The sequence below is a fragment of the Notechis scutatus genome, chromosome 1 (assembly GCF_049901735.1).
Source record: "Notechis scutatus isolate UNSWTSFEM ecotype Mainland chromosome 1, rNotScu1.2, whole genome shotgun sequence".
Taxonomy (NCBI): Eukaryota; Metazoa; Chordata; class Lepidosauria; order Squamata; family Elapidae; genus Notechis; species Notechis scutatus.
Window position 1 is genome coordinate 282,465,245 of NC_142009.1, and position 19,296 is coordinate 282,484,540.

Sequence of the window (19,296 nt, forward strand, 5' to 3'; positions counted from 1 at the left end):
TCTTTATTAATAATATAAGATGCAAGAATTGCTTTAAATAATTCTAATGCCCTATCAGCATTAGATCATGAAAACAGTAGGAAGATGCTATTTTAATTGTTTGTAATCCAAAATAATTATCTTGTAATGGCAACCTCCGGTGCCAAGGATATCCTAAAAGAAGGGGCGATCTAGAATCATAATAAAAGAAATTTTCTTTGATCAGTGGAGTTCCTGGGTTGTAGCTTATAATATTCTACTTGAATGCAGCATAGAAAACAATATAACAATAAGTTAAATGAAGAAAAATGCTATAAAACAGCACCTTAAATCCAGACATATCCATAATTCAAGTTACTCCATAAAAATGTTCTCAATATTTCATAAAGTCTACAAACTGTTCTTGCTATTGCCCCATTCTTTAGGACTCTTATTATTCATTATGAAGCAGTGACTTTTAAAGTGTTCTCTGAGGAATCTCAGGATTATATGAGTGGCTGCTTAAATGACATATAAACAAGAGTGGATAAGTTTTCTTAAAAGAAAGCATGTTCAACAGCAATCAGTTTTCCTTAGAGCAATCAGCTGCTACCCAATGGCTTTCAGGTTAAATTCTCATTTGAAATAGGACAACTTTAAATCCAAGAGCCCATCCATTTTCAGTTGACAACTACATGTAAGAATAGATTCAATGAATCCATAGGCTCAATTGTATTTTGTGTCAAGGTGGAAATTCTTAAAAGCAATTTGATTTGTTATAAAAAATTGAGATGAAACCAGAACTATTTTTATTGGCATTTTAAGACAAAATACCTGCAAAAAACTTCAATGCATTATACTTCATATAATAACGGCGGCCAGAATTACTTTTGCTCAAAATTGGAAAAAAGACAACAGTCCTTCTGATGTAATGATAATAAAAAAGGTTCTTGAATGTTCTTGAATTATAGAATACTATAAGATCTCGAATATATGGTATAAGTGGTTAGAAAAGTTGTTACATGAAGAGTATGTAGGAGCTATAGCAAAATGGGGAAATAGTATGTATGTGTGTGTGTGTGTGTGTGTGTGTGTGTGTGTGTATTGTGGCTTTTTTTGTCTTGATTGGCTGGCAACATTGTGTTCCTGTATTGGAGGCTTTTAGTGCAGCTTGGCTCTGAGTAAATGGACAGCTATCATTTATTAGGAAGCTAGGTTTCATCTGGGTGCCTGGTTGGGGTGTGTTTGAGCTGGAGGTATCAGGGGGGATCTGTTTGTGCCCAGGTGTTTGCCTGGCTTGTGGTGTGGAGATTTTTTTGTTTGTGAGTGCAGGCTTCCAAATAATTGACAGTCTGGTGGAATCCTCTCTTCTATTCATGCTTTCAGGTCTTTTTTCAATCTCTATGGCTTCTCTGATAATTGTGTGGCTGGGGTTTTCTATAGTGGCTAGGGTTTTGGTGCCATTGAAGTCGATGCTATGACCTGTTGCTTTCATGTGTTGGACTAGTGAGGAAGTGTCTTCCACTATAATGACGTGGGAAATTACCCGAACCAAGCTGAATACATGTAAGTACCCACGAAAACTTAAGAAAACACACACACACACACACACACACTCTCAATCTTACATGGGAAAAGACCCGAACACGCTAAAACGTGCAAACCTACACCCGTGAAAATCTACACACACACACACACACACACACACACACACCTGTAAATACAGTTACAAGTTAAATGTAGAAATAACTATAAAATACATAAAATAGTAATCTATATAATTAGAAACTATGTCAATATGAGTGAATACCGATACCGGAATGCTGTAATGAGTGAAAATGGTAGAAATATGATTAATAAAAATTTACTTTGAAAAAGAAAAGCAATTTGATTTGATGTGGGGCCTTGTCAGCTGATCTTAATACTGAGGGAGCAATATCTAATACAATATTATGTTTCCTTCAGTGCTAATTTAGCTAATAGTTGGACTTTGAACCTGTTACGGCTCTTTTATACATCTGCTTGGCACTCTCCGAAATTATAAGAAAAAATAAAGACAATATTTGAAAATATTTCCTATCCATATTAAGTATCTCCTTGCAAGCTGATCTATACCGATAGTATTGTTTTAAGTTAAATGTTATTTGTTTTCATGAGTGTTTATACAACAGAAAAAGAATATATAATAAAAACATAAGTAATACCTTGTGTGCAGTTTCTGCAAACTGCTGAGCACTGTGTTTCATGTCCTCTGTCTTTTCTTCAGTTCGACTTAATCTTTCACCGCGCTCATTCAAAGCCTGGCTTGCTTTCTGTACTGCGCTTGTCACACTGTCTGCTGCTGAATGTAATATGCTGTTTCCTGAAACACATCACACTTGGTTGGAATGGAATGTCTTATTTTCTGAAACATGTAGCGTAGCAAAACCTTTGTGAGAATTATGGATGAAAAATAAAACATTTTTTTTTTACTTCACCTGATGCAAGTGACTTTGTTGGCAGTAATTCTAACAAAGATGTCTTTAAGCTCCAAGGCAAGGGTATCCAACCTTGGTAACATTAAGACCTGTGGACTCTAAAAAAACTTGGCTGGGGAATTCTGGGAGTTGAAGTCCACAGGTTTTTAAATTGCCAAGGTTTGACACTCCTGATCTAGGGAGAAAATATTTGTTTCCCACTCTGTAAAATGAAATCATATTGGCTGACCTCCAAATAAACTAAACTAAACTAAACTAAACTAAACTAAACTAAACTAAACTAAACTAAACTAAACTAAACCAAACCAAGTCATAAGAGGGATTATGGATTTTTATCAGTAAAATATCTCTATTCTTTTCTAAATTGTACTACTGCATTGTATCCAATAATCATATATTTTCCATCTTCCAACATTTTTTTCAAATTTTTCTTCATACAATTCCCCAGCACAGTACATTTCTATGCAGAACCCCAAATATGCAAAATAAGATTTACCCCAAGATAAGTAAATATAGAATTATTTCTATAAAGTTAAAATTGGAGCTAATCTTTATATCTGTAAAGTGCCATTTTGAGTTATTATTATGTGTTGAAAAGATCCCTTTTTGATTTCAATTTTTTCAAGCTAATGCAAACTACTTCAGAATATTTACTTTTTAAATAATCATTTACTTTTAATGTTTATTTTTAAATAAGGAGCTTAGTGGACTGTATATACAGTTTTATCTTTATTATTATTTCTTATACAAACTAATCCCTTCTAATTTCCAAGTGCCGGGTTGGAGGTTAGACTGCTTAATGGCAGCATGGTATGAGCAGAATGGAATGCTTTTCTCTGTGAAAATGAAGGGAAAAAAATCATTTTCTGCCTGTATTTTAAGTCTTTTGTCCCTAATAGTACTTCCTCCAGTGTTCTGTAGGATCCATCAACTCCCCAAAGCAGAGCTTCAGGAGAGAAATGAAGAATGAATAAGGAATCAAATAAAATTCCATCCTGCTCCATCAACAGTGGTATTTTATTTTAATCATCTTAGATTAAATTAGATTTGTAGACAGAAAAGTTTCCAGAAAAATGATCCTGGGTTCAGTTTCAAAACTATATAAAGAGGTCTTTTTTATTTTATTTGTATTTGTCTGAAAATATAATTAATTTTCCATTGAATCTTTATATCAGGTAATAATCAGTTTCTGTAAACCCAATGTCTCTGCGAAACATTCTCTACTGAAACACATACTTCCAACAAAGGTACTTTACAGAAACTGCCTCTCTGTTAACCCTTATTATGTTAACTTTCATTGATAGTTAGAACTTCTGCAAGATTTGAGCTGTAGATAGTCTATCTTACTGTGCATTTTCAAATCTGAAGGAGGCACATGCTATTAATATTATTAATTTGCCCCGTTTCAGTAGGCTATAGATAAAATTTGCCCCGTTTTGGTAGGCAATAGATAAAATTGTATACATTCTTTGAGAATGTTTAAATTTGGGGACAAGTTAAATTGCTTCTTCTTTTTCCTAATAAATAGTCTGTTGGTATAAAGGTAAAATGCAATAAAAAATAAGATTGTATACATGATAGTTAATTTGAAAAAAAAAATTCCCATTAGTATTATATTTGATTTTGCTTTAGAATCAACTTAACGATTTTTATGTGACCATCTTGACATCTTGTTTTTAATTCTCAATAGGAAAGAATACCACAGAATACTCCTGGCCAAAGAAATTGTTGTAAACTCTTTTGCCAAAGATAGATATTCATTTATTACCAAATGAATATTCTTTATTTCTTGGCAAGTAACTTGAAATTTTCAGCCCAATCCACTCCAATTTATCTTTGAGGATATGGAAGACTTAATTTCCTGTGTGTGTGTGTGTGTGTGTGTGTGTGTGCGCGCGTGTGTGCGTGTGTGAAATGCAGTCATTCTAAACAGGAATTTGAAGTTGAATTGTAGCTATGGTTGACTAATGCACATTCAAACATCTTGCAACACAATATTTCAATATGTGGTATTTTAAAACAATCTTTTGAGTAGACATTTTTAATTGATTAAAATATTGTGTATCAATGATTCCAATAACTAATGCCTTCCAATAGGTACAACATTGCAAAGAACTAATCATCAGAAATGCCTGACATGAGTTTTGGGTAGTAAGATTGGCAGCCTATAATTTGATAAAAAATAAAAAAATATGTTTTAATAGCTTTATGGGAAGCTAAACTTTTACTGTTGGTATAACTTCTACTAATCTTTTCCAGATTAGATGAGAGGGAAGAACATATCAGGACATAATTCCCTACAGTCCAACTGTTAACAGCTAAACTATACTGCCAACACTTTGACAGAAAAAAAAATATAAACGAATAATAACAACTAAATAAATGTAATACTACTGAGTTTGTATTTTTGAAGGTAAATATTAGTTTTGTGATTATATAATTTATTACATTTTATTTATTAATCTAATTTATACAGCTGCCCACCTCAGATATTGAAGGAATAAAGTGCGCTTTTAAATACTAAAAAATCTTTCAGCAAATCAGAGGTTATGTCCTACATGATGTAGGAGAGGACTAGATTGAGTCCAAGGGTGGGGGTCAAATGCATCATTAACCTGGAGTCCCTACCTAAGCTCAGACCCCCTTGACTCTTATCTGGGGCTAATTCGCAGATTATTAGGAGTTCAGATTCTCTAGGTTGCATGGAAATAAACTCGCAGTGCTTATGAACTCTAGCCTGGCTCCTGGTGTCTTGTGCCTGACACCTATAAGCTTCTATTCCTTTGTTTCTTTCTATTTTTTTCTTTTCTTTCTTTTTCTTTTAAATACACGTTATTGATTTTACAATTAAAATAGACCAACACATATATAAATGCAAGAGAGAAAAAGAAAACAAGAAAAAAAAAGAATAGAAAGAAAAAGATAGAAAACAATTAAAAACATTTTCATCTTCAACAGTTTGTGAGACCTCCTTTTTATCCTTATTTTATGCCATATACACAATTAATCCTTACATATATCTGTATATCACTACTACGATTCTATCATATCTTCTTTTGCCTTTTAGTGTGAAATCTATCTTTGGTCTATCCATTTGTACCAGCAGTTCCAGCTGTCATAATATATTGAAGTGTCTTTATCTTTTAATGCCAAGGTTAATTTGTCCATTTCTGCACAACTTGAAATTTTTTGAATAATCATCTCCTCTGATGGAACATGAGGCTGTTTCCAACACTGTGCAAAAGCCAATCTGGCCGCTGTCAAAATGTGTATTATTATATATTTCACTTTTTTTGGTAGTTCTTTATCAAAGATCCCTAATAGAAAGGACTCTGGTTTAAATTTGATCTGTTCTCTTGTCATTTCCTCCAGCCAATTTCTAATTTTCTGCCAATATTTTTGAGCTTCTGTACAAGACCACCACATGTGGAAGAAAGTTCCCTCTTTTTTTTTTGCATTTCCAGCAGTTCAGACTCATATTGGGGTGCATCTTTGCTAATCTCGAAGGAGGAAGGTGCCACCTGTAAAACATTTTATAGACACTTTCTTTGTATGCTACTGATTTTGTGATTTTGTTATTTCTATCCCAGACCTTGTCCCATTCTGTTAAGGTGATACTACGTCCTATATTCCTACTCCAGGCTATCATGTTCCCTTTAACAATTTCTTCCTCTAATTCTACCTCTAATAAATAATTATAATTTTTTTTTTGCCTGATCCTAATAAAATTTTATCTAATTGCTGGAGTTTATTATTAATTCCAAATTCTTTCTTGTCCTGTTTGTATCTGCTTTGAATATGAAGATATGCCCAGCGGTCAATTTTTAATCCCTGATCTTGAAGATCTTGGCACGATTTCAGATTTCCTTGTGTATCCAATAGGTCCTTATATTTAATCATTTTAGTAATATCCAGATTATTTGGGTGGGTCATCACCTCCATTGTTGAGATCCAGATTGGTATCTTTAAGTAGTGTTTTTTCCGTACTTTCTTCCAATTAGTCAACAATGAATCTCTGATTAGGTGTCTATGAAAATATTTCTGGCTAGTTTTCCCAATATCCCATAAAAAAGCATGCCACCCCCTCTGTAAGTCATGGCCTTCTAAGACTAATATTCTCTTATTGGTTAAATTCACCCATTCCTTCAACCATACTAAAGAGGCTGCACTATAATACAACTCCCAATTTGGAAGTGCCAGCCCTCCCCCTGCTCTTCATATCCTGCATTGCTTTTAAGTTTATTCTAGGTTTTTTCCCTTGCCAGATGAATTTTGCAGTTATTTTGTTAAGTTCTTCAAAAAAACTTTTTGTGTACTTTAATTGGAATCGTCTGAAATATACAGAGGAATTTTGGAAGAATATTCATTTTAATAGCAGCAATCCTGCCTAATACTGAAAGTTGCAGTTTGCCCCATGTTTCTAAATCCTTCTTTACCTGTTGCATTAATTTGTCATAATTGTTTTCCTTTAGTGTCTTACAGTGTGCTGTCAACCATATGCCTAAAAATTTAACTTTCTTTATCACTTGTAGTCCCATAACTTCTTCTAGTTCTAATTTCTGTTTTCCTGTTAAATTTTTAGTCATTAATTTCATTTTCTTCCTATTATTTTTTAGTCCTGCTTCTGCTCCTAATTGTACTAATTCATTCATCAATTTTTGTCCTCTTTCTATTGGTTCTTCAATGAAAAAAATCATATCATCCGCAAACGCTTGCAACTTATCTTCTTCCTTCTTAATCTTTAATCCTTTTATGTCTGGGTTCTGTCTAATTTGCGTTAATAATGCTTCTAGTGATAATATGAAGAGCAGGGATGAGAGTGGGCAGCCCTGTCTGACTCCTTTTTCTATTTTTATTGGGCGGGTATATTCCCCGTTTATTATAATATTTGCCTGTTGTGTATCATAAATGGTTATAATATTTTCAAATTTGGTGCCTAAATTCATATTATAAATTTTTTGGATTAAAAATTACCAATTTAAGTTATCAAAGGCCTTCTCTGCATCTAAAAACGTAAGTGCTATTTGTTTTTTGGGGTGGGCTTCGTAAAATTCTAAAACATCTAATACTATTTTTAAATTATTCCTGATTTGTCTGGTCGGGAGAAATCCATTTTGGTCTTCATGTATATGCTCATTTAAAATTCTTTTTAGTCTACTTGCTATAATAGAAGTGAATATTTTGTAGTCAGTATTTAACAGTGAAATCGGCCTATAATTTTGTATATATCGGGGGTCCAAATCCTCCTTCGGAATCAGCGAAATCAATGCCCCCCTCCATGAGTCCGGCATCCTGGCTGCCAATAAGACGTCATTAAAAACTTCCACCATAAGAGGTCCTATTTGTTCTGCTATTGCCTTGTAAAGCTCCCCTGGAATCCCATCTGGTCACGGGGATTTGTTGTTTTTCTGGTTCTCTATTGCTGATTTCAATTCAAACCAAATATCTTTGTTTAATAATTTTTCCATTTCTTCCACAATTGCTTTATCCTTCATTTCATCTAAATAGTTTCTTATCCTATCTTCATTAACTTCTTCCTTTTTATATAACTCTTCAAAATATTTATGGGCAATTTCTGTTTTCTGTTATATCCCTTGCCTTTTCCATCTATTAGCTGATAAATCAATCTTTTCTCTCTCCTTTTTTTAAGTTGATATGATAGCCATCTTCCTGGCTTGTTGGCAGGCTCAAAATGAGTTTGTCTAGTTGTATTCAGATTTATAATCATTCTCTCTTGTTCAATTAAATTCAATTTATGTTTAGTTATTGTTATCTGATTTTGCAATCTTAAATCCTTTGGGGTACTCTGTAATTGAGTTTCTAATTCCTTAATTTGTTGTTGTAATTTGTTTTGCTGGGCATATTTTTCTTTGTTCCTCTTGGCGTTATAAGAGATTGTTATACCTCTTATTACTGCCTTCATTGTATCCCAAATGTTTTGTTTTGTAGTTGCTCCATTATTATTTTCCTTTAAAAAAATAGTTTAATTCCTCCTTGAGTTTGTTAGTATATTCTTTTTCTCTTATTAACTGAGTATTTTTTTTTGAAAATTTTATTGATTTTTAAAGACAAAAATAAACAAACAAAACATAAAACCATAAAACATCTTTTTTGAAAGCAGCTTGATCCCGGGTTACATCTCTTCGTACAGACACAAATTCAAGTTCATGCTCATTTTTATATACCATTCCATATCTTATTACCATTCTACATTTTCTATATTGTTAGTATATTCTCCCCTCTTTTAACTTTCTTAATTTTATTTTATTTATTTCATCTCAATTCAGATCATTATACTTATATTCTTTGTCCTGTTTCAGCTGTTTATTATCTTTTCTCATTAAACAAAATTTCTCCTGTAATCACTGATTGGAGTATGACGCCTTTATATCTTTCCCCTAAAATTATAACACTTAATATAATACATAACTTCCTTTTGGATTCTGCTTGGTACATTCTAAAACTACACACTGTATTTTTAAAAAAGAAAAAATTATGAATATATAATATAATTAAAACAACAATCCATACCAATTCAATTTGATCATTAATATTAATATTCATTTAAATCTTAAACATTTTACACATTACTTTTCAAATAGGTATCATGGGAACACTTATAAACTTTCCATAGTTACTCCCCCCCCACTTCACTTATATTTTATAAAACATTGAGTAATTAAAATGTCCCCATTCCTTCCTAATTCAATTCTCTCATTTATTTCATTTCATTTATTTTGTTCACAAAAGTTTCACTGAATTACACTGATTATTTTATCCCACTTTTTAATCATATGTTGTTTCCAATTTTCTAACATTATTTCTAATACAAGTATAACAATACAATCTTATGTACCTTTGCAGAATCGCCTTTTCAGTTAAATTTTCACCCATTATCTCTGAATAAGTCCTGTTTCTTTACATTTTGCTCCTAACCTTTATAACTTCTCTTCCCATCCTTCCTCCCTTGCTTCTTCTCTCTCCCCTTTTTACCCCCTTGTCTCTCCACCTCCATTTCCCTCTTCTGTATTCCCCCTTTCTGTTGCTTTCTAACATTATAGCCACTTTTCACCTTATTTTCCCCTTTTTGGGTTGTTTTTTTAGGTCTTAAATTCTCCATTCTCTTTCCCCTCTTTCCCCTTTCTTCCCCAGATAAAGTTACTTGTTCGTTAAAGATGGCTTCTTCTTTGTCCCAATCCTCTTGTTGCGCAGTTCTTTCTTGTAATTTCTCATAGGTACAAATCGCCATTTCTAAGAATTGAAAAAGAGAGCCAAGAGAGTCCTTCCCTTCTTGTTCCTCTTCTTTGTATTTTTTAAATTCCATTTTCAGCTCATCCACAAGAGATGCCATTTTAAAAAAAATAATTTTTTTTCAAACAACCACCCAAGTGTTTTTAGTCATTCAAATATAATTTCCAAAAGTCCCAAAGAGACCAAGCAATCCAGATACACACAAGCTGTTTCTTTTGACACTTTCTTCTTTTTTCACTTTCTCTTCCTGGGGTTACTGTTTAGTTACAAAATTTCAGTTAGAATGTATCTTTTAGAAGTCTTGTTAGGATTTAAACAGATTCTTTTAAATTCTAGGCAGTCTCCTCCTTCAGAATCCTACTCTTATTCTTTTCCTCTCCCTTCCCACTTACAACAAGAAAAAAAAGTTTTGTTTTTTTTCAGTATTCAGAAATCCTTATTATCCCCTTGACATTTAATTATCCAGTTTAATTACCTATTGATGCCAAAGCGGGTTTTTCGGATTTCTCATTCAATTCTGTTCGCTGTCAATGTTAGGAAGGAGAGTGAAAAAAAAACTTTCCCTTTTAACTTTCGTTCGCCGCTTCCGAAACTTCCCTGGGAACAATGTATCTTTTTAAAAAAATTAAATTCCAGGATACCTTGATTGTTGCTTCTCATCCCAGTCAGCCAAAACTTTCACTTCTTAACTTCCTCCTGCACTTTCTTTTCCGGCTGAGTGCTTCTTTGAGGCGGCCATTTCTGACCGCCGCTCTTACTGCCTTCGGAAAAGGGAGTTTAGCCAGCTGAGGAGAGGTGCAATTCCCTCAACCCTGCCAGGTCTCCCCTGTCTTCACCACCTCTACGGGGTGGCTTAGCCCCGAAGCCGGCTGGCTCGGGGCACTCCAGCGGCAAGCGCAGGCAGAAACCGTGCACGATCGCGGATTCCTGCCTGCCGCCGAAGCGCTACAAACCAGAACTCCCATTTCACTCAATCTTGTTCTGAGCCCCTTCAGCTAAGATTCTTGCACCACCCAAATGTAGCTTTCCCTTTGACTCAATCAATCATGTCTGAGTTATTTTGGCAATATAACTTCTATGACACATGGACATGGTTTTTAGGTTTCTCATGCATGGGAACATGATACTGATTACATTACTGGAGGATTCACTTTCACGTAGAATCCAATCAATGTACATCCTAACAAGCATCTGGGTGTTATCCCTCTACCTTAATTTTGTCACAGATTTTGAGTGCTATACTTTGAAGTTAAGAAATATACATGTGTGATGTATACATTGTGATTTCCCACAATGCAGTCATTTGGAACTTCTCTCAAGAGTAGGGGTAAGCAACTTGTGCTCTTATCAATGGCCTCTGCCTATTTTGCATTCCAAGAATCCAATTAAAGGCTGTTAAATATGGTATCAAATTGCTGAATAACAATAGCATAATCTTCTATTTGATAAAGAAAGAAGAAAAACAGTTGCATTAAACCAATTAGTAGCTTATTGTTCCTATTTTGGTAAACCTCTCTTTCGTGCACACTCCTAAAAATAAGGCTGGCTTATTCCATCACCTCTGTCACTACCTTGTAGCCTCTTTGTGACAAAAATACTGTAGCCAAGTTGCTTGCTTCATTTCATTTTTATTTACCACCATAATAGGTTAAGTACCAGAACAGCATGGTGTGAGCTTTTTATACTTCTTTTCCTTCCCTCTTTAACTACAGGACCCAAGAGTTTTGAAAAACATACAATTATATTTAATTTCATTACTGAGCTAAGTAGTCTGAACTTAATAGACACTAATGACTCCTTTCTGCAGTCAAAAGTGCTTACCTCAAACCAATTTAAAACAAATAAATATATTTACAAAAATATCCTATTAAGGAAAAAACAAAACCTTTTTTGTCTCTCAGCCAGACTGTTTTGCAGGCATCAGCAAAAAGGAAGCCTTTGTAAAATGTGAATGCCCAGAATTATCTGGCATCATATGGGACTTCTTAAATTTGTAATGGGGTGGGTGGGATTAGAAATTATAGCCCTATTAGGAAATAGGGAAATTGACTCTCTTCAGCAGCAGTTTTTTTAAAAAACAGACTGCCTTTCCTGAAGTGGTAGAAAACCACAACAACAAAGCAGGCAGTGTAAGAGAGTTCTCTGTTCTGAAGATGCTGTCGGCTCCTATGGAGGATAGAAATGTTAAGTAGGATCAACATATGGCAAGTCACAAAAATTGTCAACTACCTGGGAGAAAAACAATCACTATCCATGTCTTTACTTGTTTGTTTTTCAGCTGCTGGAAGACAGAAATGCATTGTTGATGATAGAAAAGAGTTGGTTACTGTTAAAGTCAGTCGATCAGTCTCCTAAATCAGTAAATGTGTAGTGATTTAATACATGAGGAATCTGCTGGAAATGTTTACACATCATGCATCTAATACACCACAGACTTCTATTCATTCTTTATAGGAAATGATGACTCACTATATCAAGTTCAACATTGCACAGATACATAGGCAACTACTGAATTTTGTACACATAGCAACCTTCTCCAATGTAATGTCCTCCAGATGTTGGGATTTCAGCTTCCATTCATTCCTGGGGTATATCTGGTAAGTACTAGATTCAGGCATGTGGCATTAAAGTCTAGTTTAAACAAGACCTCTATTAGGAAAAATATGCAGATTTCTAACATTTAGAATTTAGGAATCACCAAATTTCCAAATAATCTGCACTAGTCAGTGTGAAAGTAGTATTTTGGTACAAAGATGATCTTTCTCAAAATCATATGTAATCAGGAAGCAGACAGTATCAAGGATATATCATGGACTCCAGTAGCAAAACTGTTCACACAAGGTTAATTTAGGTTTAAATGTAATCTTACTGCAAGGAATTATTAGAAGCTTGTAATAATCTCAAGAGAGCTAGGAAAGAAAAATGTCCTTACTTGGATAAACAGAAATTAAATCTTCAGGAGTTCATATGGTCATATTATACTAGAGGCAGTCCTTGACTTATGACCACAGTGGATACCAGTTGTAAGTCATTGCAGTGGTTAAGTTGAGGCACCAAATGATGAGACTTGATTTTATAACTGTAGAGCAAGTTAAGTGAATCATGTGATGATTAAATGAATCCAGTATATCCAATGGATTTTTTTTGCCATTTTCTACTGGAAAACAGCAAAAATGTTGCAAATTGTGATTATGTGATTGTGGGATGTGCAACCATCACAAATACAAGCTGATTATCAAGAGCCCGAAATGCAATCATGGGATTGTGGGGTATATAGTGGCACAGTGGTTACAGGGCTAATTCACTGCTCACTCCAGGAATTCGATTCTGAGTGGCTCAAGATTGACACAGCCTTTCATCTTTCCAAGGTCAGTAAAATAAGGAACCAGATTGTTGGGAGCAATATGCTAACTCTGTAAACGGCTTAGAGAAGGCTGTAAAGACTGTGAAGTAGTATATAAGTCTAAATGCTATTGATAGATGCATGGCAATTTTGAAGATGGGCTGTAAGTAGCGTTTGTTACCTTTGTCATAATTTTAAACAGTTGTTAAGTGGCCAGTCATAAGTCAAGGACTACCTGTAATTTAAAAGCAGGCAAAAAACAACAACCAGAGGTTTATAGAAGATACTCATATTAATAAATACCTGGGATGATGACCCGGGACAAGGCATGAAGGCCACACAGCCAGCTGAGAGTTCAAACTCTCCTTTAATGCTCCAACTTTTCCCCAAAAGCTCTCACATTCATGACAAGTCCTAAAGCAAAGCGTGTACATGCGCACACGCACGCGCGTGCACACACACACACACACACACACAGAGCAGCCTCTGGCTGCGAGCAGTCCAGTAAAACAAAGAAATGAAAGTATGAAGCAAGGAACAAGGCACTGAGTCCACAAAGCAGGAAACAAGGCAAGCAGTCCTGCAAACACCAGATGTCTGCAATGGCACACAAAACTCCACTAATTCAGCATTTGTTCTTGACAAATGCCTCTCCCCACAGTATCTCCTTTAATCTCAGTCCCCAGGTATGCCTCGTGAAGAGAGGCGTGGTGCTCTTCTCCCAAAGTTGTCGGGTCACCCTGTGCTGTTACCGCCTTCTCTCCTCTCTCCGTGCTCATGGATCATGAGGGGACAGTCCTTGCTCATTGCCTGAGCCCCGTCACTTTTCATTTCCACTGCTTGCCCTCTCTCAGTCATTGTGATGACCCAGGGCATGGCACAAAAGCAACAAAATCACAAAAATAGGTAAAGTCCCTTTAATACCTCCAACCTGGCCCCCAATGTCCAGTTATCATTGGCTGGAGAAAAAACTCTCCCAAGAACAGTTTTTTAAGGGAAGAAATTCTGCCCGAACCCAAAGTACATATAAATTATAAATAAAAACCAACACAAACCACGTTGCAGCAATTAGCAAGACAGAGCAGGATAAGGAATTGAAGACTTCAAAAGATAACGAAACACACACAGTTGGGAGGACCTCAGAACTCAGGTAAGACTTGACAAACCAAAATAATTCACACTTTGCTTCCAGCAAGGAGCTGTGTGCAAACACTTTCTTTATCCTGTTTTCCCAGCTGCAGCTAATGAAGGGAATCAGCATCTTTTTCTCCTACCGTAACCCACATTGCTCCCTTATCTGTTCCTCCCTGCATGCCATAGGATGAAGAGTAGGGGGGCTGGGTCTTCCTCTGAATGCCCAGCCAGACTGTGCTCTTCCCCAGTTTCCTCCACAGCCACCGGAGCCACACTCCCTGTCAGCTGTTCCACCTCTCCCTCGGAATCAGATTCCAACAGGGGCATGACAGTCATCCTGTCCTGTTCCACCCTGCTAGCAAGCCGTCCCAATCCTGACTGTTCCTGGGCTGCCTTGTCCTGCTCCTCCCCACATTCTTCCGAAGTCCCCCCCTCTATCTCTGTTGGCTCCAGCTCTGGCTCGCCCTCCTCCACAGATTCAGGCTCCAACAGGGGCATGACAGATACTTCTATTAATGCATTGTTTTGTTTGATTTGGTTTCTTAGTATAGTTTAGTATAACAGCAGCTGCATTTATAGTTTAGTATAACAGCAGCTGCATTTAGACCAGAACAGTTCTATTCACCATATCAGCATTACTCTGTAGCATTTTACTAATTTTAATGACTGGGAAAGTCCTGGGAGACAATCATCGAAGGCCTAGCTTTATACTTGTTTACTTCCATGTCAGCTAGATGGTTTGCTTCAAATAACTATGCTGGAAACCCAGAGTTTATTTTTCACATCCATCTCTACAGCAACGAGGACAGAAGAGGAAATAAGCTGCTTCTTTGTTTTAAGAAATCTCAGAAATAAACAAACAAAATATGGATTCATGCTTGTGTTTGGCTGGAGAAAAACAAATGATTAAATGATTAAGAAGTATTGTCTGAAGAGAATACGAGAAAAAAATTACAGATGTATTCTTTCTTTTTGTCTGACGCTCAGCCAGGGAATTCTTTAATTTAGCTGGGAAACTCATCCTCAGAGAATGCCTTATGCAAAATTCCAATTATCTCACAAGTTCTTTTTCTGCTTTTTCTCATTTCTTTTATATTAAAAAAAAACATGCAATTCCTAATCTTTACCTCTTGGTGCCACCAATAATTCTCATCAGTAGTTTATTATACTATCATTATTGTAAACTTCTGAATTTACATAGAATTCCAGTAAAAGTAGTATGTATGTTTTTAGATCAATAATCTTGTTTGGGATCTTCTTCTTTTAAATAAACAACAGCCAATCAATGTCTGATCTAGATCAGGACCACAAATGATCATTCCTGTGTCATTTTCCTATGAAATATATATTTCCCTTTCCCCAATAAAATTTGCTATTAATTTTGAGATTTTCTCAGTCACAAACTGATCTTGAATGATGTGGAAAAATATATTTTAGAAACAACTGTAATTTAAATCCCATAAACATTTACTAAGACTCCCTGAATTTATCAAGACTTTTTACTAAACATTTTATGGAGGAATTTTCTACTAGAAATATTCGTTTTGAAAAATCTCATACCTTACACCTGAGCCCTCCAGATTAAAAAACAGTCACTTTTTTATGAGCAAAAACATCAGAAAAGGTTTTTCATTTTTTTAAAAAAGAAAATGATACTATTTCCAACTGTGAAGTATTGATTTAGAAGAGGTTTACAGAATATTAGTGAAAAAAAGGTTATAGCTCTCCTCCTCTGTGAGAGGAAAATTACCAGTGATTGTGTGCCAGTTTTAATATCAGCCCAAATTATTAGATTGCACAGAACTCATATAAAATAATATAAATCATATAAACAATAACGGGTAGTTTCAGAATCAGGCTGGAAATAAAGTAAAATAATTTATTGCATCGACTGTGACCTAAGCTGAGTCTGAATGATTTAATATTCCATTTATTTATTTAGCAAACTTATATTGTGGCTATAGTCAAATGTCATGGTTCTGTCTAAACATGGTTCTCAGAATGGAATGAAATGCTGCAACCGCCCACAAAGGGAGTCCTTCAGTTAAGACTGCAATGTGATATATATTGGCCATATAGCTAACTTTTGTATCTTGCAGAATTGTCACCAATTGCCTGAACATGTAAAAAGTCCAAGAGCAAAATGTTTGGAACAGCAAAAGAGAGACAATCGTTCTCCTTTCAGAAGCAATCAATATCCACCTTGGGAAGTGATACCAGGGCTACCATCAGTTTCACCACAAACTGTCCGCTAATGTAGACTAGGTGAATCAACAATGGAAAAAGTAAAGTTTAATATTAGGAACACATCTGCAGTGATCTATATCCTCTTAAGGTATAATGTCTATTTTGTGGCCGTTCAACTTACAATGAGGCAACGTGACAAAAAAATCCTCTGCAATTGTCTTATTATAAGGGAGATGTGATGAAATGTTTTTTTGGCTGTTAAAGAATGAGCTGCAGCGAAATCACTTTTCTCATTTATTTCATGATTCATGCAGAGAGCTATTCATATTTTCTAATGCATTTCAAGTTGAGAAATATCTTCCTTCATGTTGAAGTTTGGTGTTAAGCATTATGAAAATACTGCTCCAGCCCGATTGAAAAATAATGTTGATTTTACTCCTTTGTTCCCCGATCCACGATCACTTTGCTTTGAATGCCAAAGAATTATAAGTGGAGCCCTATGTCTGTGGATTCGGGAGACATGTCTTGGCTTTTCAATATGCAGTGCTCCATCTGTTTAATGGTCATTCTATTGGGTATTTGTATAGCACTTCAGTTTGTCAAATGATTTACAGCGTCAGTCATAACTTCTGCATGTGGCTGAAACATTATAGCTTCACTAAAGACATCAATGGCTGTGTGTTGGTTCTTTTCCAAGTTTCTACCACTGGATAAGTTCATCAAAAAGAATTTGACCTCTTGTTCTGAATTTTAAAATAGTAAGCTACACAGACATTAACTATATGTATCTATGTCTGTACAGGCAGTCCTCGACTTATGACAGTTCATTCAGAACCGTTTCAAGTTACAACAGCACCGGAAGAAATGACTTATGAACATTTTTCACATGATCCAAATTCACATAGTTATGATGGTTGCATTGTCCCAGGGTCATGGGAGTATCTTCTGTCAAGCAAAATCCATGGGGAAAGCCGGTTCACTTAACCACAGTGTTACCGATTTCACCACTGCAGTGATTCACTTAACAATGATGGCAAGAGAGGTCATAAAATGCAGCAAAATTCACTTAACAACCATCTCACTTCATAACAGAAATTTTGGGCTCAATTGTGGTCGTAAGTTGAGGGGTACTTTTATACTTCCCTTTTTTCAAAAGTCCAGAGAGGTATCTTATAGGTAGCCCTTGACTTAGAAGCATTGGTTTAGTGACTACTTAAAATTACAATGGCATTGAAAAAGTGATTTACGACCAGTCATCACCCCTATGACCACTGCAGCATCCCCATGATCATGTGAGCAAAATTTATGTGCTTGGCCACTGGTATGTCCTTGACTTATGACTGGCCACTTAACAACTGTTTAAAATTATGACAAAGGTAACAAAAGCTACTTACAGCCCATCTTCAAAATTGCCATACATCTATCAATTGCCATTTGTCACCTTCCCTACGATCTTCTGACATGCCAAGACAATGGGTGAAGTCAGAATTGCTTAATGATAGCGAAAGTTACTTAACAACTGCAGTGATTTGCTTAACAGCCATGGCAAAAATGCTGTAAAATCAAGTGTAACTAACTCATTGCTTAGCAATGAAATTTCTGGACCCAACTTAGTTGTAAGTTGACGACTACTTGTATATACATTTCTCTCTTCATATTTGCATCAGACAGAGAAAAGATTATGTTAAAATAACAGCAAATGGTCAAATAATTCTCAAATGAGCATTCCAACTGAAAGGGACTGAATCAGAATCAGAAAAGAGCTACAGGGGACCTTGGAGATCTTCTAGTCCAGCCCCTGCTCAAGCAGGAGTTCCTATAATATGTGATGACCCGGAGCATGGCACAAAGGCAACACAGTCAGATAATCAGTAGGAGTCCCTTTATTAGCTCCAACTTTGCCCCCCAATGTCCTGGTTACCTTCTGGCTGGAGAAAAATTCCCCCAGGAACAGCCTTTGGCTGCAGTGATTCAAGTCCAAAACGTGGTCAACAAAAACTGTAACTATAAGTCCAATCAACACAAAATGAGGTAATTATTTCTACAGGGCAGGAGCAAGAATTCCAGATGTAAAGGCACAGCAATAACTCAACACGGCTGGGAAGCCGCCAGGAGCACAGATAAGCAAAGTCAACACAAGATAAACTCACGTTTGCTCCCAGCAGCTACTGCACTCAGCATGCATTTCTTTTAAACTCTCATTCCCAGCTGTGGCTAATGAAGGGAATCAGGGCCCTTTCCCCCCCCATAAGCCAAACAACTCAGGTTGCTCTCTTCTCCGTTCCTCTCTGCATGCCCTAGGATAAAGAGGACGTGGACCTGGGTTTTCCTCTGAACTCCCTCTCCCTTGTTCTACCTCTCTCCTGCTCTGCCCAGCCAGACTTTGCCCTTCCCCAGTTTTCTCCACACCAAAGGTGCCACACTCCCACTCCCTGTCAGCTGATCATCTTCCTCCTCAGATTCAGACTCTGACAGGGGCATGACATACTATTTCAGCCAAGTGGCTGTCCAGTCTCTTTTTAAAACCCTCCAGAGATGAAGCACCCACAACGTCTGAAGGCAAGCTGTTCCACTGGTTAATTGTCCTCACTGTTGGGAAGTTTCTCCTTAATTCCAAGTTGCTTCTTTCCTTGATTAGTTTCCATCCATTGTTTCTTATCCTGCCCTCAGGTGCCTTAGAAAACAAATTGACCTCTTCTTCTTTGTGGCAGACTCTCAAATACTAGAATACTGCTATCATGTCTCCTGATCTCTTGACATCCAACATTTTTTCTCAACCACATGTATTAAAATATACCACTCCAATAATCATGTGAATGTTATATGTCACAGTTCCAATATATCAGGAAGGCATAGATTCTGAAAGGCTCCAAGAGATGGACCTGAAGATAGGTTCAGTGTAAGATTTTTTCAGTGATTCTTTTTTGGTTGTTGAGATAAATGAAT

The 19,296-nt window shown here is 36.0% G+C and overlaps 1 protein-coding gene across 2 annotated transcripts in view; it reads right to left on the minus strand.

Moving 5' to 3' along the window:
- Positions 1 to 19,296, minus strand: part of STXBP6 (syntaxin binding protein 6) — a 118,711-nt gene that overhangs the window by 11,350 nt on the left and 88,065 nt on the right. For both annotated transcript variants that reach the window (XM_026664534.2, XM_087951757.1), the window contains one exon: positions 2,163 to 2,320. In XM_026664534.2, coding sequence (XP_026520319.1) covers positions 2,163 to 2,320 — 158 coding nt within the window. The remainder of the gene's footprint in view (positions 1 to 2,162; positions 2,321 to 19,296) is intronic.